The following is an 18,539-nucleotide window of genomic DNA, read 5'->3' as shown; positions in this document are numbered from 1 at the left end:
TAAGGGATTGTCCTGCCATATATATTGATGACCTATCATCAGGATAGGTCATCAATATCGGATTGGTGGGGGCCCGACAGCTGTTTAAAAAGGAGGCGGCGGCGGTTCATGTGACCGCCACTTTGACTACACAGTCTTCTCTCAAGCAGCAGCAGAATGTAATTACAACTAAATGGAGCAAGTACTCTTCCAAGATGATGTGCAGTTTAAGGCCTCACACACACGACCGTAGTTCAGGGCGGCTCGGGTGCAGACCCATTCACTTCAATGGGGCCGCAAAAAAAAAAAATGAGGACAGCACTCCGTGTGCTGTCCGCATACTTTGCTCCGTTCCGTCGCTCCGCAAGAATAGGCATTTCTACAATGGGCCGCCCGTTCCGTGAATTGCGGAAGGCACACATGTGGCTTGCGTTTTTTGCAGATCCACGGTTTGCGGACCGCAAAAAAACTGAACGCCCGTTTGCGAGGCCTAATAAAGAGGAAGCAGCGATCACATAGAGCACCGCCACCTTTTTAAACAGCTGACCCTGCCGATCTGATATTGATGACCCTATCCTGACAATAGGTCATCGGTATACATAAGGCAGGACAACCCCTTTCATTTCATCCCCTCCCGAGCAGTATCTACGGATTAGTCCGTACTTGCATGCTCCTCATCATTCCATCTCGGGGCTCTCTCCCTACTAGGCATCAGGTCCCAGTCTGTCAAATTCTGCACAGATGGGGGTCACATGAGCCGCGGCAGCCAATGACTGCCCTCAGCAGCGAGGTGTACCCAAGTGGCACATGACCCTGCCATGACATATCTCCTCTAAAGCCAGTCATTGGCTTCAGTGGAGAACGTGACCCTGTCCATGCAGGAAGATTTCTCCACAGATACTGCTGGCTGAGGAAGGGGGGAGGGGGATTAAAAGGAAAAAAAAAAAAATATATATATATAAATCCACATACACAACCCCTTTAAAATAGGGATTTTTGCAGTGGAGGGCATCAGCCTAGTATTACCAGTAGCAGTGCCTGCATTATCTGAATGTAGAAATCGGTGACACTGGATGAATTATGGCAAGCTCTCTCCATTCAGAATAAGGGTATTGGGTATTTTATTGCCCATCAGATTTCCTCACACGTCTGAATGTGGGGGGCCACCTGACACTAGAATGGAGGTCCTAATCCCCAGCATGACCACAATGACTAGAAATTTAAATGGAGCGATGGTTAGGCACGCACCCTGCTACTCTATTCCACCAGTCTCACAGGCGCTGAATGGAGCTGTGGTGGCCCCTAACAATCAGACATGTGGATGGGCGATAAAGGTCCTGTGTGGGAAAGCCCATAGGAGGCGAACAGAGGACTGAGAGAAACAATACATTAATGGGTCTTAAAAAGGTGAAGCTGCAAATCCCCAGGATTATTTGTCTTCGTATTCAATTAGTAGAACATGATAATCTTTATTGGAGTGAATAATCATTCTCTTCTTGCAGTATCTGAAACCAGCTCTCAGTGTACTGCAGGGATGTCAAAATCCTGGCCCTCCAGCTGGTCCAAAACTAAACTTCCATCATGCCCAGACAGTCTACAGCTATCAGGGCATGCTGGGAGTTGTAGTTTTGCAACAGCTGGCGGGCCACAAGTTTGACATCCCTAAGGTACGGACTTCCTGGTGAACCTATGCTTATACACAGCAATTTGAAAAAGCAGAGCTTCTGTATAAAGCATGAGGGAGGGACAGAGCATTAGCCTGAGCTTCTAATATTACAGGAGACTAAAGGGCCCTTTTGCATTGTGTAAATGTGCCACTATCAACTAAATAGCAAGCTGGTTTGGTGGCATGATCAGATTGCTTTGCAGATACAGGGATGTGCTGCTGACAAAAAATGGAAATGTCTGGGGGCAAACAATGGCAGTAACAAACATTAACCCTCATACAGAGCGGATGACTGCTGATCATTGCCTACTTGTGTCCTAGCATAAAAAGGCCCTTACTCAAACAATGCAGTCATGCTGATCATAACTGTGCTTTAATACGGTCTAGCCAAATAAAAAATAATTGCATGTAGTGTCCTGACATTTTCACGACTGCAACTGGAAACTTGCTTTGGGAACAAGGGGAGGAGAGCAGTAAAACCAATGTGCCTTAGGCCTCTTTCACACTACAGTATGTTGAATTCAGTGTTTTGCGTTCCGTTTTTCACGGATCCGTTGTTCCGTTTTTTGCTTCCGTTGTGGTTCCGTTTCCGTTCCGTTGTTCCGTTTTTCCGTATGGCAAATACAGTATACAGTAATTTCATATAAAAAATTGGTCTGGGCATAACATTTTCAATAGATGGTTCCGCAAAAAACGGAACGGAAACGGAAGACATACAGATGCATTTCCGTATGTGTTCCGTTTTTTTTGCGGACCCATTGACTTGAATGGAGCCACGGACTGTGATTTGCGGCCAAATATAGGACATGTTCTATCTTTTCAACGGAACGGAAAAACAGAAATACGGAAACGGAATGCATACGGAACACATTCCGTTTTTTTGCGGAACCATTGAAATGAATGGTTCCGTATACGGAACGCAAAAAACGGACCGTATACGGAACGCAAAATACTGTAGTGTGAAAGAGGCCTTAAAAGGGGTTCTCCAGAAATTACGAAAATAAAATTACTGAAAATACTTTATTATAAATATATATTCCCAAATAACTTTCATTTGTTTTTATTGCTTGTTTTGTCCAGAGCAGGGATCAGCAACCTTTGGCACTCCAGCTGCTGTAAAACTACAACTCCCAGCATGCACACTTACTCGTCTGCTCTCCCATATAAGTGAAAGGAGGATTCTTGGGGTTTAGTTTCAGAACAGCTGGAGTGCCAGAGGTTGCTGATCCCTGGTCTACGGAGAAATCATTAGGAGACGTAAAATGGATGCCAAGTTACTTCACAACACTGACCTAAAGAGGAGTCTCATCCTCCTCTCCTTGTAAGAGATTATGATCATGAATACAGTTTAATATGACGATATTCAGCTGAATCTCTGTAGCAATGGAGTTCAGGAGGAGACATGAAGTACAGAGAAGAGGTGGGGATGTGGCTAATGAGCAGCAGCTCTTGTATGCAGTCCCCATTACCACAGCCCCACATTACCAGTCTTGTCCGTCCTCTCTGTACTTCATGTCTCCGCATGAACTCCATTCCTACAGAGATTCAGCTGAAGATCTTATCCGCTGTATTCAGGACCATAATACCTAACAAGTAGATCAGAGAGGAGGATGAAGCCGCTCTTTAGCTCAGTGTTGTGAAGTAATTTGTCCTATGCGATTAGGACAGGTTTTATGTGCACTAATAGGACGGCAGCCATTTTATTTCTTCTAATGATTGCTCCCCAGATAAAATGAGCCATTATAACTAATAAAAGGTACATGGGAATATATTCATAATAAAGTAATATTTAAGTATTCTCGTTTTCTTAATTCCTAGAGAACCCCCTTAACAGGTTGCTATAAGCATCATATATTTATTTCCCCCAACTTCTAAATGTATAATCAGCATGTAAATCCCTTCTGCTTCAAGAAAATGCTTTTTATGAACTTGGAATAGCATCTCTTTTTGGTTCCTTACAGCCTCAATAGGTTCCAGGTACCTATCCTTCCAACAGACACTCCACAACTGCGTTGTACAATGGCACTATATGGAGACAGTTACTCCAGCATTACAGAATAAGAGAGAGGTTAGATAGGGTTTACTAGATCTACTCAGTGATCCCGATGCTGCCAAAGTAGCTGAAAGGAAAGTAAGCAGCTCGGGTGGGTGATGGCAGAAGAAAGGAGTGGGAAGGAAGAGCCTGAATTTTGCTGGTCACCCAAAAGATTGAATTTTTATCTGTAAGAAGACACAATTACCTTGAGAACGCAGTGTGCTGACAACGGAACTACCTGATGACAAAGATTAGATTTGTTCTTAAATATATTATAGCAGAAACACAGCAAAACAAGTTATCTAAGGCAGCGTTACTCAACCCGCTTTATTTATCAAGCGCTTGCATAGTCTTGCCCGTTTACATTTTATTTCATTCTATGCGCCAATTTTAAGGGTCAAAAAGACAATTGAACAGGATTTCTGCTACGTACAGTAATACATGGGGTTGAGAAACGCTGATCTAACGATTATCACAGTTGTGAACTAAGAATGTCAGATCTTCAACGGTTACTTTTACTTGCTACGGTAATGTACGTCAGAGAGGTTGAGGGACACTTACTGTTTGCGTCTTTCTTCTGGCTGCTAGGGGTGGTTGCCCAGTTGACCTTCACTTCCTATGGAAGTAAGAAAAACAGAAAATCATAGTCGTTAGCTGGATCTGTGCATTATAAACACTAAGGGGCACATTTATTAAAACTGGCGTTTTAGACAGTCTTAATAAAGCCCCTGTGCTGACAGTGGATCTGCTGAAGTTATGAAGAGGCGCCGGCCTCTCCATAACTTCAGCAGATCCAGCACCAGTTCTAAATGTAAGAACGCTTCCTTTCTGTCTTACAGTTAGACCATTTTCTACACCTAAAACAGGCACAGAAAATGATGAACGAGACGGACCTACCGTCAGTCCCCTTCCTCGCCACGTCCATAACTTTAGACCTAGCATGTACGCTTAGTATAGGCATATTTCAGTATAATAAGTGCCCCCCTACGTACCTTGCCCATTATCTTGCGACCGTTCATAGCAGCGAGGGATGCAGCAGCATGGCGATGTTCAAAGAACTCCACAAAACAGTACGGGTCGTTGCCAGCAGTCTATCCAAAAACAAAGAACATATTAAAAGTAGAAACCATACAGCAGCATAATAATGATCACTCTGACAAAGGGATAACCTAATAGAGCTATGCTAGTTAGTGTAAATGCAGTAACCAAACAAGTGCCCCCCAAATCTCTAGGGTTACAACATGGCCCATATGATCCTTTTCAGATGGCTAGGCAATTGATTATCCTGTCCTAATTTCTTGTAGACTATATGGAGGGTCCCCTGAGTGATGTTAAAGAGTAGCTGCACTCTGTAAAGCTTAGCGACATATTAAAGTTTTTGATCGATTTTGGGAGGGGGGTCAGAGATCTGAGACCCCCACTGATCACTTAAAAGGTGTTGCCCGGGTTCATAGCTGAACCTGGATATACCCACATTTTCACCCAGGCAGTGCCCCAAATATGAAAAATGCTCCGATGCTCTCCTTTGCCCTGTGCTGAATCATGCAGGGCAAAGGCTTTTTTAGGAGATCCGGTGAGGCTTCTGCCCAGAACCAGCATTAATGGGCGGGCTTTAGCGCTGCCCTAGCCAGCAAAACGGCTAGGGAAGCGCTAAAGCCTGCCCATCAGAGCTTGTGACGTGACCAAATACACTGCCGGACGGAAGCGTCTGCCTATCATTGTAAAAACATTCCTTGTCCTGCGTGATCCAGCGCAGGACAAGGGAGAGCATCGGACCATGAAATGCTCCAATACTAATATCAGGGGGCATGTCTGGGTGAAAATGGGAGTATGTCCAGGTTCAGCTCTGAACCTGGACAATCCTTTTAAAAGAGGTGTTAAGGCCCCTTATTTGGGCAGATTATTGCTAACGAGCATTTGCACGAGTGATTATCTCTAACAATCTGCCTGTTTAAAAGCTGCTGCCGATTACCCCATGAAGAAGAAAAACGTTCGTTCATCAGGTAATAGACTGCTGGTGGGGACACCTAATGAACATTTGTGGGTAAGAAGAGTGTGCCATCAAACAGTTCATTCTGTATGGGGGATTGCTCCTCCCTATACTGTGAAGGAGATCACTGCATGTACAGCGGTCTTCTCCACTGACCAGCAGGTGATTGTCAGGAAGGAGCACTTTCTTCCCGACAACCATTAGCTTCATTCTGCAGTGTAAATGGGCCTTTAGAAATGCTCAGCGTGGTCTGGCCTCACTGCTAAAAACTGGTTGTGAGAACATCCTAAATAGAAACCCCGTCTTCAGTTCCATCTTCATCAGTGAGGAGAGGCAGTGCTCAGTTGAACAATTCTACCTTCTCCTTATAGTGATCGGCAGGGGTCTCAGCGCTGTCAGCTTAATATTATAGCTAGAAGCCCACACTCATTTACACCCAGCAGCCTGTCAATCACTGTCCTCAGGGGGAGGCAGGGGCTACGACTTCAACAGTCAAGTTCAAACTATCAAACTGCTGTATTCATTTAGCGACACTAGTTTTAAAACAGCAGAACGTGCACCGTTTAGACTACTAGCTATAATAGCCTGCCCTTACTTATTAAAGTGGGTTTCTGGCTGTTTCATACTGATGGACTAGAAAACCCCTTTAAAAGGGAACCTGTCCCTGGGATTTTGTGTATAGAGCCGAGGACATGGGATGCTAGATGGCCGCTAGCACATCCGCAATACCCAGTCCCCATAGCTCTGTGTGCTTTTATCGTGTCAAAAAAACTATTTGATAGATATGCAAATTAACCTTAGATGGGTCCTGTCCCTGAGACGAGTCGAGCGTGAAGGAGCCCAGCACCGTCCCACATCCTCAGAATCTCCTCCTTTCTCCCCGACATCACAAAGCTAGAGCACCGTAATCTTGCAATGCGCGAGCTAGCGCATGCGCAGTTTGTTCCCTGAGGCCGATGCCAGCACAGGGAAGGAACACTATGACACTGCACATGCGCTAGCTCGCTCCTCGCGAGATTACGGCGCTCTAGCTTTCTGATGTCGGGGAGCCAGGAGGAGATTCTGAGGCCTGGGCAGGGTGTCAGGTGTGATATTAATGGTTTATTGTGAGGATATGTCAATGTTAGGCCACTTTCACACTCGCGTTTGGTGCAGATCTGCACAGACGGATCCGTTCAGATAATACAACCGTCTGCATCCGTTCTAAACGGATCCGTTTGTATTATCTTTAATATAGCCAAGACGGATCAGTCTTGAACACCATTGAAAGTCAATTGAGGACGGATACGAGTTCTATTGTGCCAGATTACGTCATAGAAAACGGATCCGTCCCCATTGACTTACATTGTGTGTCAGAACGGATCAGTTTTGGACCACTTGTCAGAGCCGTGAACGGATCTCACATATGGAAAGCCAAAACGCCAATGTGAAAGTAGCCTTAAAATCTTGGAATACCCCTTTAAGAGCTGCTTTGAGTCTCGGTTTTGGATCCATGCACCACTTTCTGTTCCTCTGCTCCCTATCAGAAGCAGGCCCAGGACTAAAACACTTCATATCTGCGGCAGAGAACTCCGGCAGGCTCTTCTGATAGGGATAGTTCCTCCGGATCTAGCATTACCGGATACTACTACCACCTTCCCGAGGGACCCCATTGACTATAATTGGGTAAGACAGAAGTGGCAACTGCCCCGCAAATTATGCCGAGAATTGGCCAGACAAAAACTGCTGCACGTCTTTTTTCCAGCTGGCTGCAGGTGTGAAAGTAGCCCTACGCCTGACAGAACCTGACCTGATGTAAAACGCCCCTGCCAGTCATAACTAGTCACGTCAAAGTCAGAAACTCACATCCATAATCATCTTGCAGCTTTTGCACGGACCAATCTGGCTGAAGACTTGAAGAATAAGAGCTTCTGTAACATCCCTAGACAGGTTCCCCACATACCTGGAAAAAAAAGGGGGAAACATGAATCACACAAAAGATAGTCATACATCATCACATGTGGCAGGCTACATAGACAAGAAAATGTAGGAGCTGGAGCATGGAAACAATTATCCCTCAGCAAGTAGAAAGCTAAAAATACACAACTCACAGACAATAATAGATGGCGTGAAAAGGCTGGAACCGGGAGGCCAATCCGGGCACCTCCAGGATTTCAGGATGCTGGGGCTTATTCACCAACTGCGGTCAGGTCACGTTTAGCTCAGTTTTTCACGCATCACTTGTGCGTTGTGTGAAAATCGCAGCATGCTCCTCTTTGGGCGTTTTCCACGAAAAGCAGGCCCCATAGAAGTGAATGGGGCTGCGTGAAAATCGCAAGCAAGTGCGGATGCAGTGCGATTTTCACGCACGGTTGCTAGGAGACGATCGGGATGGGGACCCGATCATTATTATTTTCCCTTATAACATGGTTATAGGGGAAAATAATAGCATTCTTAATACAGAATGCTTAGTACAATAGGGCTGGAGGGGTTAATTTATTTATTTTTACTAATAATTTAACTCCATTTAATCCACTTGTTCACGTAGCGCGGCTTCTCTTCTGTCTTTTCTGTGCACAGGAAAAGGACCTGTGGTGACGTCACTACGCTCATCACATGGTCAGTCACATGATCCATCACCATGGTAAAAGATCATGTGATGGACCATGTGATGAGCGCAGTGACGTCATCAAAGGTCCTATTCCTCAAAGAAGAAGACAGAAGAGATGCCGGCTGTGCGAACAAGTGGATTAAGGCGAGTTAAAAAAAATTTTTTACCCCTCCAGCCCTATTGTACTATGCATTCTGTATCCAGAATGCTATTATTTTCCCTTATAACCATGTTTGAGTACCAAACATGACGATTTTTCTCACGCACGTGCAAATCTCATTAAAATGTTTTGTACTAGTGCAGAAAAATCACACATTTTACCGCACCCGCATCTTATCCGGGCCAAAAACATGACGCCTGTGTGAAAGAGGCCTTACGGTCACGTTAAGCATGTGTACTTTATTTTAAACGGCAAAAGAATTGCTACTTTCGGCAGCCCCATTAGAAAATGAATGGAGGGTGGCTGTGCATGCGCAGTGCTCCCTAGACCACTTTCAGTATCCTTTCTTGATATAGTTGCAGGTCCCAGAGGTAGGACCCGCACCTAGCAGTTAATGGGGGCATATATCAGAGCAAAAAGCCCCCGTTGTCCGAGACGAGAATAACCCTTTAAGGATCGAGTGTAATTTAGTATATATGACGTGTCACTTTATGTGGTAATAAATGCTTTTACTTATCCATCTGATTCTGAGATTATTTTCTGGTGACACATTGTACTTCATGATGGGAATAAATTTGGGTTGATATGTTTTACCTTTATTTATAAACAAAAACCCAAATTTATGGAAAAATGTACAATTTTCTAAATTTCAGTGTATCTGCTTTTTAAGACATATCTCATAAAACTGTTGACATTCCCCATATGTCTACTTTATGTTGGCATCATTTTGCCAATGTCATTTTAATGATTTTTATGCTCACTTTAAGAGGCTTCCATAAAAGAACCCACCCATAAATACCCCATTTTAGAAACCAGCCCTCTGGACTTAAAGCAAAGTATAGGCAAAACTGTAAAATTTAATTTCTGGGGGGCAGATTTTCCATTTTAATCAAATTTTCCTGTAACACAGCAAGGGTTAACAGCAAAACAAACCTCAATGCTCATTACCCTGATTTTGCAGTTTACAGAAACATCCCATATATGTATGGGCACACGGCAGGTCTCAGAATGGAAGAGGCGCCAAATGGTTTTTGAAGGGCAGAGACCCTGAGGTACCTCTGCAGTGGAAACCCCCAAAAAGTGACCCAATTTTGGAAACTATACCCACCAAGGAATTTATTAAGGGGTGCAGTGAGCGCTTTAACCCAACAGGCATTTCATACAATTTTTTAAAAGAAAGGGATGCAAAAGAGCTCTAAGGGCTCTTTCACACTTGCATTCTTGTCTTCCGGCATAGAGTTCTGTCGTCGGGGCTCTATGCCGGAAGAATCCTGATCAGTTTTATCCTAATGCATTCTGAATGGAGTGAAATCCGTTCAGGATGTCTTCAGTTCAGGACCGGAATGTTTTTTGGCCGGAGAAAATACCGCAGCATGCTGCGCTTTTTGCTCCGGCCAAAAATCCTGAAGACTTGCCGCAAGGCCGGATCCGGAATTAATGCCCATTGAGAGGCATTGATCCGTATCCGGCCTTAAGCTAAACGTCGTTTCAGCGCATTGCCGGATCCGACGTTTAGCTTTTTCTAAATGGTTATTATGGCTGCCGGGACGCTAAAGTCCTAGCAGCCATGGTAAAGTTTAGCGAGGAGCAGCATACTTACCGGCCGTGCGGCTCCCGGGGCGCTCCAGAGTGACGTCAGGGCGCCCCACGCGCATGGATGACGTGATCGCATGGCACGTCATCCATGCACATGGGGCGCTCTGACGTCACTCTGGAGCGCCCGGGAGCCGCGCGGACTGTAAGTATACCGCTCCCCGCTCCTACTATGGCAACCAGGACTTTAATAGCGTCCTGGGTGCCATAGTAACACTTCAAATGCTTTCAGTACACTTGCGTTTTTCCGGATCCGGCGTGTAATTCCGGCAAATGGAGTACATGCCGGATCCGGACAACGCAAGTGTGAAAGAGGCCTTAACAAGCTCTGCCTCTGGCCTAAGGCCTCTTTCAGACAAGTGAGTTTTCCGTGCAGGTGCAATGTGTGACGTGAACGCATGAATAGCACCTGCACTGAATCCTGACCCATTCATTTCAATGGGTCTACGTCTGAGTGTTTTTTTTTTTTGTTTTTTTCACACATCAGTTCTGCGTTGCGTGAAAAATGCAGCATGTTCTATATTCTGTGTTTTTCACGCAGCCCTGGCTTCATAGAAGTTTATGGGGATTCAGTGAAAAACGCATTGCATCCGCAAGCAAGTGCGGATGCAGTGCGTTTTTCACTGATGGTTGCTAAGGGATGTTGTTTGTAAACCTTCAGTTTTATACTAAGTGTGTGAAAAACTCCTCAAAATGCATTGTACCCGCGCGGAAAAAGCTGAACGCAATCGCAGACAAAACTGACAACTTGCTTTCAAAATGGTGCGAGTTTCCCTGAATGCAGCCTGAGCCAATCCGTATTGTTCGTGTGAAAGAGGCCTAAGGCAGCTATCCTATAAGTGAATGTTCAACCCTTTAAACAGATCTTGAGACATGACTTGGATATTAAATAAGCCAGCAGCTCATCTGCAGACAGCTTTTTCAGGGCGATTGCCCCTCATCAGCACAGAGCAGAGTTCTGGCTTAACTGGGTGAGAGGCCCAAGTCAGGGTTTGGGGGTACTAGCTCTCCTTGGGGAGAGAACCTTAGGGCTTGTTCACACAACCGTGTGAAGCCTGTGCCCGTATTGTGGAGCGCATTTGCGGGTCCCGTTCCATGGCTATTCCGCATCACGGATGCGGACCCATTAATTTCAATAGGTCCGCAAATCCGGAGATGCGCAACAGAACCACTATGGAGTGCTTTCTGAGGTTCTGTTCCGTGCTTCTGCACTGCAAAAAGATAGAGCTTGCTCTATCTTTTTGCGGAACGGAGGGATCGTAGACCCATTCAAGTGAATGGGGCCATGATCCCTAAGCAGCTGCCACATGGCAGGTGCCCGTGCTTAGTGGACCACAATTTGCGGTCCACAGCATGGGCTTCACACGGTCGTGAGAACAAGCCCTTAGGCCCCTTTCACACGGGCGAGTATTCCACGCGGGTGCAATGCGTGAGGTGAACGCATTGCACCCGCACTGAATCCTGACCCATTCATTTCTATGGAACAGTGCACACGAGCAGTGATTTTCACGCATCACTTGTGCGTTGCGTTAAAAATCGCAGCATGCTCCTCTTTGTGCGTTTTTCACGTAACGCAGGCCCCATAGAAATGAATGGGGCTGTGTGAAAATCGCAAGCATCCGCAAGCAAGTGCGGATGCGGTGCGATTTTCACGCACGGTTGCTAGGTGACTATCGGGATGGGGACCCGATCATTATTATTTTCCCTTATAATATGGTTATAAGGGAAAATAATACTATTCTGAATACAGCGCTGGAGGGGTTAAAAAATATATAATTTTGTTTTAACTCACCTTAATCCACTTGCTCGCGCATCCCGGCATCTCTTCTGTCGTCTTCTTTGCTGTGTGCAGAAAAAGGACCTGTGGTGACGTCACTCCGGTCATCACATGATCTTTTACCATGGTGATGGACCATGTGATGACGGAAGTGACATCACCACAGGTCCTTTTCCTGCACACAGCAAAGAAGAAGACCGAAGAGATGCCGGGCTGCGCGATCAAGTGGATTAAGGCGAGTTCATCTACAGAACACCGATCCCAAGCCCCGAACTTCTGTGAAGAAGATTTTTCTCACGCGCTTGCAAAATCGCATTACAATGTTTTGCACTCGCGGGAACATGTGCGATTTTTCAGCGCAACGCACCCGCACCTTTTCCCGCAACGCCCGTGTGAAAGAGGCCTTGGTCTTTGTGAGGAGACATAGGCTATAAGGCCTCTCACCCATTTAAGCCAGAACTGTCTGCTCTGTGCCGATGAAGGGCAATCACCCAAAAACAACTGTCTGCAGATGAGGTGCTGGCTTATTTGATATCCAAGTCATCTCTCAAGGCCTATTTAAAGGGTTGAACATTGACTTATAGGATAGCTGCCTTACATCTGGTGGCATCAGGCGCAGAGCTTGTTAAGACCTAATTTGCATCCCTTCCCAGAATTCCAGAGGAGCATGTATGGCCTATAAGTCTCCTCACGCCGACTAAGGCGCTCTATCCCCAAGGAGAGATAATACCTCCCAAATACAATTTAGAGGCACTTGGCAGTGAAAATTAAAGATTACATTTCATCCAATAAAATGTTGCTTCACAAGGGGCAAAAGGAGAAAAAACACCCCAAAATCGGTTACAAATTTTCTCCTGAATACAGCAACACCCCATGTATGGGTACACTGAAGGCCATCTGGCTTTTGGAAGACAGATTTTGCTGGAAAGGTTCTCAGGGGCCATGTGAAATTTGCAGAGCCCTAGAGGTATCAGAGCGATGTAAGCGTTGTAGCCACAGCATGTTGCAGTGCGACACCGTAGACCACCATTATAAAAATTGTCGTGCGACAAATGTTGCCGTGTAGTTGTGCCCCATCTGTCACGCGACACATGTCGTCATGTAGACCTAGCCTTAGACTCAAATGTTTACGGTAATTTTTACAAGTGGTCACAGGAGAAAAAGCCAGCCATTGTGTCACTGCTTTTTTTTGGCCAAGTGCAGGAAAAATGACATCTTTATTCTACTAGGCCAGGGCTCGACAAATCCCAGGCGCCAGGTCGCCATGGCGATAAGGAATTTGGTCCTGGCGCTTGGGTATTTGTCAGCCCGTTTTCAAAAGGTGCACGGGCGACGGGTGCGGAGTGGAGATGAGCGCCTCCATTGTGGAAGCGCTCATCTCCATATTCATCTGTATCACAGTCCTCAGGATAGCGATACAGATGGCTGTGCTGAGGGGCAGGGGAGAGGCGTCTCCCTTGCCCGTTCCTCCGATAGGCTACAGGCACTAGGCCTATCAGTGGCCGGTGCAAGCGGTGTGATGACGTCATCGCGCCGCCTGAGCCGCACAGTGCGGGACACAGGCCGGAAGAGGCCTGCATCACATAACTGACAGCAGCATAAGGTAAGTATATGAGTTTGTGTAAGTGTATGCCCCAAGAGGAAGCGTGAAGCGAAACGATCGTCGGGCGGCTGCTCCAGACCTGGGTCAGTAATGAATTTATATTGCTGTATTAAATGCATTAACACTCTTTTTCTCTCCCCCTGCAGTTTGGTTGCGTGAGGTGGCACACAGGCTCACATAGCCGTACTGGCTATTGTGTTCTGCTACATATGCTCTGTGTGCATTGTATATGGGCCTCACTTAACTGGAATTGCTATTGCTGTAGGTGGGGGGGATACTATGTTTGTAACACTTTGGTTCTACCAGAACTACTGTCTTCCTGTATGTGTTTTATGATATACCTTGATGGATGTCTAATAAAGAAGTTATTGATGATAATAGTTTTCTGCGTGGGAGCTTTTTCTAAGCAATTTGTAGGTGGAATAAGTATATGAGTTTATTGTTTTTATTATTTATAATATACTGTGGCAAGAAGAGGGATGGGGTCCCTATATACTGGCACAATATGGGGGGCACTATAAAGAAGAGGGGAAGCACTATGGGGGCCCTATATACTGCCACATTATGGGGGGCACTATGGAGAAGAGGGGAAGGAGCACTACGGGGCATCTACTGGGGGCCCTATGTACTGGCATGCATTATTGGGGGGGCTCTATGGGGTAGTGGGGGGGCACTGTGGGGGTTTTATGACGCGGCTCCGCATGGCTCCTAACTTTTTTAGCTGGCTCCTAGATTCCAAGGAAATTTGTCAAGCCCTGTACTAGGCAGTACGATTAGAGATAATTTTATATCGTGTTCCAGCACCGTGCCTAATATGTGAATTTTTAATATTTCTTCCCCCCAATTGTAAATGGCTTGATTAGGGGAAAGGGGTGGTTTTTATTCACTTAAAGGGGTTCTGCACTTTGTTTTAACTGATGATCTATCCTCTGGATAGATCATCAGCTTCTGATCGGCCGGGGTCCAACACCCGGTACCCCCGGCGATCAGCTGCGCTCCAGTAGCGCCGCAGCCTTCTCACTGTTTGCCGCCGGCCCAGTGATGTCACGACTAGTATCAACTAGCGTGGGCGCGGCTAAGTTCCATTCAAGTGAACGCCCACGCTAGTTGATACTAGTTGTGATGTCAGTGGGCCGGCGGCAAACAGCGAGAAGGCCGCAGCGCTACTGGAGCGCAGCTGCTTTCTCAAAAGGCTGATCGGCGGGGGTCCCGGGTGTCGGACCACGGCCGATCAGAAGCTGGGGATCTACCCAGAGGATACATCAGTTAAAACAAAGTGCAGAACCCCTTTAAGTTAAATATATTATTTTTATTTTAAACTTATTTTAATCCCACTAATCGGGCTTCAACTTGTCCGGGAGATATCCCTTTTTCAATGCAGTACTTTACATGCTGTATTGTACTGCATTGAAACTGTCACTATTAGGCCTCATGCACACGACCGTGCTGTCTCCCGCAATTTGCGGAACGGGAGGCCCATTGTAGAAATGCCTATTCTTGTCCGCAAAACGGACAAGAATAGGACATGTTATATTTTTTTTGCGGGGCCACGGAACGGTGCAACGGATGCGGACGGCACAAGGAGTGCTGTTTGCATCTTTTGCGGCCCCATTGAAGTGGATGGGTCTGCACCCGAGCCACAAAAAATGCGGCTCGGATGCGGACCACTTTAACGGTCGTGTGCATGAGGCCTTACACTGACAGTTGCCTGTGAGTTCCCGTCTGGGGGCTGGGCCTTATAGGCTTTCATACATGCCTTTGTAAGGCTTCCAGGTGACATGGCATTCATCAGCATCCAATAGTTACAGAGGGAGCTCCATCCCTTTGTATACTGCTTAGATGTCGCGGTTAACATTAACTGCAGCATCTAAGGCAGGGGTAGGCAACCTCCGGCACTCCAGCTGTTGTGAAACTACAACTCCTAGCATGCATACTTGCTCTGCTCTTCTAAGCGCTCTCATAGAAATGAATGGAGCATGCTGGGAACTGTAGTTTGACAACAGCTGGAGTGCCAGAGGTTGCTGATCCCTGATCTAAGGGATTAATCCACCAGCAGCGATACAGGGTGATACATCAGGTGCTCGGAGGCCCGTGTACATGTACGGCGGATTGTGTAACCGATATATTTACTGTGCTGTATACGTACAGTGCTCGGCCTTAAGCAGTTAAAGGGAACCCGTCACCATGAACATGGAGTGTCATTTGCAGGCAGCACATTGTGACTGACATATGGGAAATTATTCAGCATAACTTTGAATGTATTCATTTAAATCTCTGCTCTTCTTATGCTTAGGAGTCATGTGGGCGGTCCTACTTAGTGGCTAAACATACAAGAAATGATTTTATTCACAGAGCAGGACCGCCCACATGACTCCTAAGCATAAAAATGTAAATCCGCTACTACTAACAGAGTATGGAGCGGCCATATTGAAAAGGGACAGCTGGTCTCTGAGAACACTTTAAATAATGGCGAGCCACGACCACCTAAGGGTCTATTCACACGTCCGCAAAATGGGTCTGCATCCATTTCACAATGTTGCGGAACGGGATGCAGACCCATTCATTTTGAAGGGGGCCGGAATGTGCTGTCCGCACTTCCGCTTCCACAAAAAATATAACATGTCCTATTCTTGTCTGCAATTGCGGACAAGAATAGGCATTTTCTATTATATTGCCTGCGATGTGCAGTCCACAAATTGCGGAATGCACATTACCAGTGTCCGTGTTTTGCAGATCCGCAGACTCTTTGACCCTCATTACAAATCGTACCTTTCTCTTCTGTGTCCCTCGTCCAGATCATGAAAATAACACCTTTTAAACTTATGCAAATGATCTTCTGAAGGTGCCCAGGGGCGCGTTACTGGGCAATGTGCCCAGAAAAACACACCTCCAGCCGGCGGACGTCACGAGCGGCACCAGAGGACGGCGGGCTGGGAACTGGCCCGCACCTGCTCTGCCCATTATGGGCAGAGGAACAGCTTTTCATATTGCGCTGCATGCGCCGGCCAACTAAAGACAGCCGCCCGGCACATGCGCAATATGAAAGGCTGTTCCTCTGCCCATAATGGGCAGAGCAGGTGCGGGCCAGTTCCCAGCCCGCCGTCCTCTGGTGCCGCCCGTGACGTCAGCTGGCTGGAGGTGTGTTTTTCTGGGCACCTTCAGAAGATCATTTGCATAAGTTTAAAAAGTGTTATTTTCATGATCTGGACGAGGGACACAGAAGAGAAAGGTACGATTGTAATGAGGGTCAAAGAGTCTATAACCTGATCTGAGCGGTCCAAAAAGCTCAGATTAGGTGAAAGACTCCCTTTAAATATTTTTGGGGGTTTTACAATGGAACCCTATGGTGACAGACAACACTGTACAGCATCTGTTTAAAGGGAACCTGTCACCAGGATTGGGTATAGAGCTGAGGACATGGGTTGCTAGATGGCCGCTAGCACATCCGCAATACCCAGTCCCCATAGCTCTGTGTGCTTTTATTGTGTAAAAAAAACAATTTGATAGATATGCAAATTAACCTGAGATGAGTCAGAGCTTGAAAATATGACTCTTCTCCGGTCACACAAATAAGATATGACTCTTATGTTAATTTACATATGTATTAAATCGTTTTTCTTTTTACACAATAAAAGCACACAGAGCTATGGGGACTGGATATTGCGCATGTGCTAGCGGCCATCTAGCAACCCATGTCCTCAGCTCTATACACAAATCCCGGTGACAGGTTCCCTTTAACATATTATATGTATACATTAAACTACGGGACAAAAACGTGATGTGAACACCGCCTAAAACTGGCAGTTATATTTTGTGGTTATTTTGTATTTTTCAATTTTTTATTTTTTTTTGCTTCAAACATAAGGTCCCTTCTGAACTGGCATCTCGATGGCCGACACCGCCACCAGCTTCTACAACTGAAGCAATCTATGGTTTGAAAAATATTTTGCAGGCATCTAATGGAGCTTTTCCGCCTGTACAATCAGGGTGCGGCGGGTGCCTCGGTGTATACATACATCGTGTGAGGTAGATAACCCCATCTACAGTGCAGGGTATGCCCACATCAGTTTTTACAAATTGTTTTTGTCTTATCCCGAAAACCTCCACTGCCGGGAAGCAGGTAAGTGACCGCTCCTTTACCGGCCCGGCTGCTGCGACAACATCTGGCTGTGGGCACCGTCCTGGGCGATATCATCCGACTGTGGGCGACCCTATGAACCAGGACATCTGGACAGCAGCATTCCTTTGATTCGCAAGCAATCTTCATTACCACTACATACCAGAAGATCCTTGAGGCAACAACCAACATGGCAGCAGACCCTGCCCTGTGGCCACCACAACATGGACTTTGCCAGCTCTGACCGACCCATTCAATTATACATGGCTGGTATGCCTGAAAGAGAACAGCTGCCCTTGTGGCCGGGGCGGCAGGGATCACACACGGATGGAGACCCCACTCTTATAGGAAACCCCCATGAACACACTGCCTCCCCCGCACAGGGACTAGAGGGAGCATTAGCCCATAACAACCAACCAGATGTCACGTTACATTCTCCAAGTGCCGCTTACACAATGAAAGCGGCGAGCTGATTGGTCGCTATGGTCACATGCTCCCTTTCTGTGTTATGAGGCCCAGTGTCTACATCGTTTTACGCGATACCTGCCGCCTCCGGTCATGTCTGGTAAAACAAGGCCTTAAGAACTCACAGGGTCTTGGGCATCTCGTCCTCCATGGCTCCGGGTCCCTCTCTGTCCTAAGGGACCCGGCGGGAAAGTAAGTCTTGCGGGTTGTCCGAACAAGACCGGTGAAGAGACGGGAGCAAGAATGAAGCAGGGCGCGCACAGCTGTCTGTCGTTCTGTCTGACCGCTACGTGCCGCACTCCGCTGCCTCTCACCGCTCCGGCCTGGAACAATGCAAGAGAAACCGTCACCACAAGATGGCGGCGGGGGAGGACGGCGCATGCGCACAGCGAGGACCCCGGAAAAGGCTGTCCTTCCTAAGCGCCCATATGGAGCTTATACAGTATTAAAAAACAGTTGAGATGTAAAATAACGGGCGACATTAGTCACTGGACCGTAGATGACATCTTCAGTGACAAACCGGAACGGAAATGTAATTTATAAGCTTAAATTTGGGGGCTAAAA

The 18,539-nt window shown here is 46.5% G+C and overlaps 1 protein-coding gene across 1 annotated transcript; it reads right to left on the bottom strand.

The window, feature by feature from the left end:
• Positions 1 to 3,326: 3,326 nt before the first annotated feature.
• LOC122929518 (nucleolysin TIA-1-like) lies at positions 3,327 to 18,335 on the bottom strand. The gene is made up of 5 exons (XM_044283120.1): positions 18,101 to 18,335; positions 7,516 to 7,612; positions 4,673 to 4,771; positions 4,242 to 4,296; positions 3,327 to 3,918 (listed from the first exon to the last, which is right to left on the bottom strand). Exons 1-5 carry the CDS (start codon positions 18,124 to 18,126, stop codon positions 3,842 to 3,844), a joined length of 354 nt encoding a protein of 117 aa, XP_044139055.1. The 5' UTR covers positions 18,127 to 18,335; the 3' UTR covers positions 3,327 to 3,841.
• Between the last annotated feature and the right edge of the window lie 204 nt (positions 18,336 to 18,539).

Source organism: Bufo gargarizans, chromosome 2 (assembly GCF_014858855.1).
Source record: "Bufo gargarizans isolate SCDJY-AF-19 chromosome 2, ASM1485885v1, whole genome shotgun sequence".
NCBI classification, from domain to species: domain Eukaryota; kingdom Metazoa; phylum Chordata; class Amphibia; order Anura; family Bufonidae; genus Bufo; species Bufo gargarizans.
This window is presented reverse-complemented; position numbering and strand designations above follow the sequence as displayed.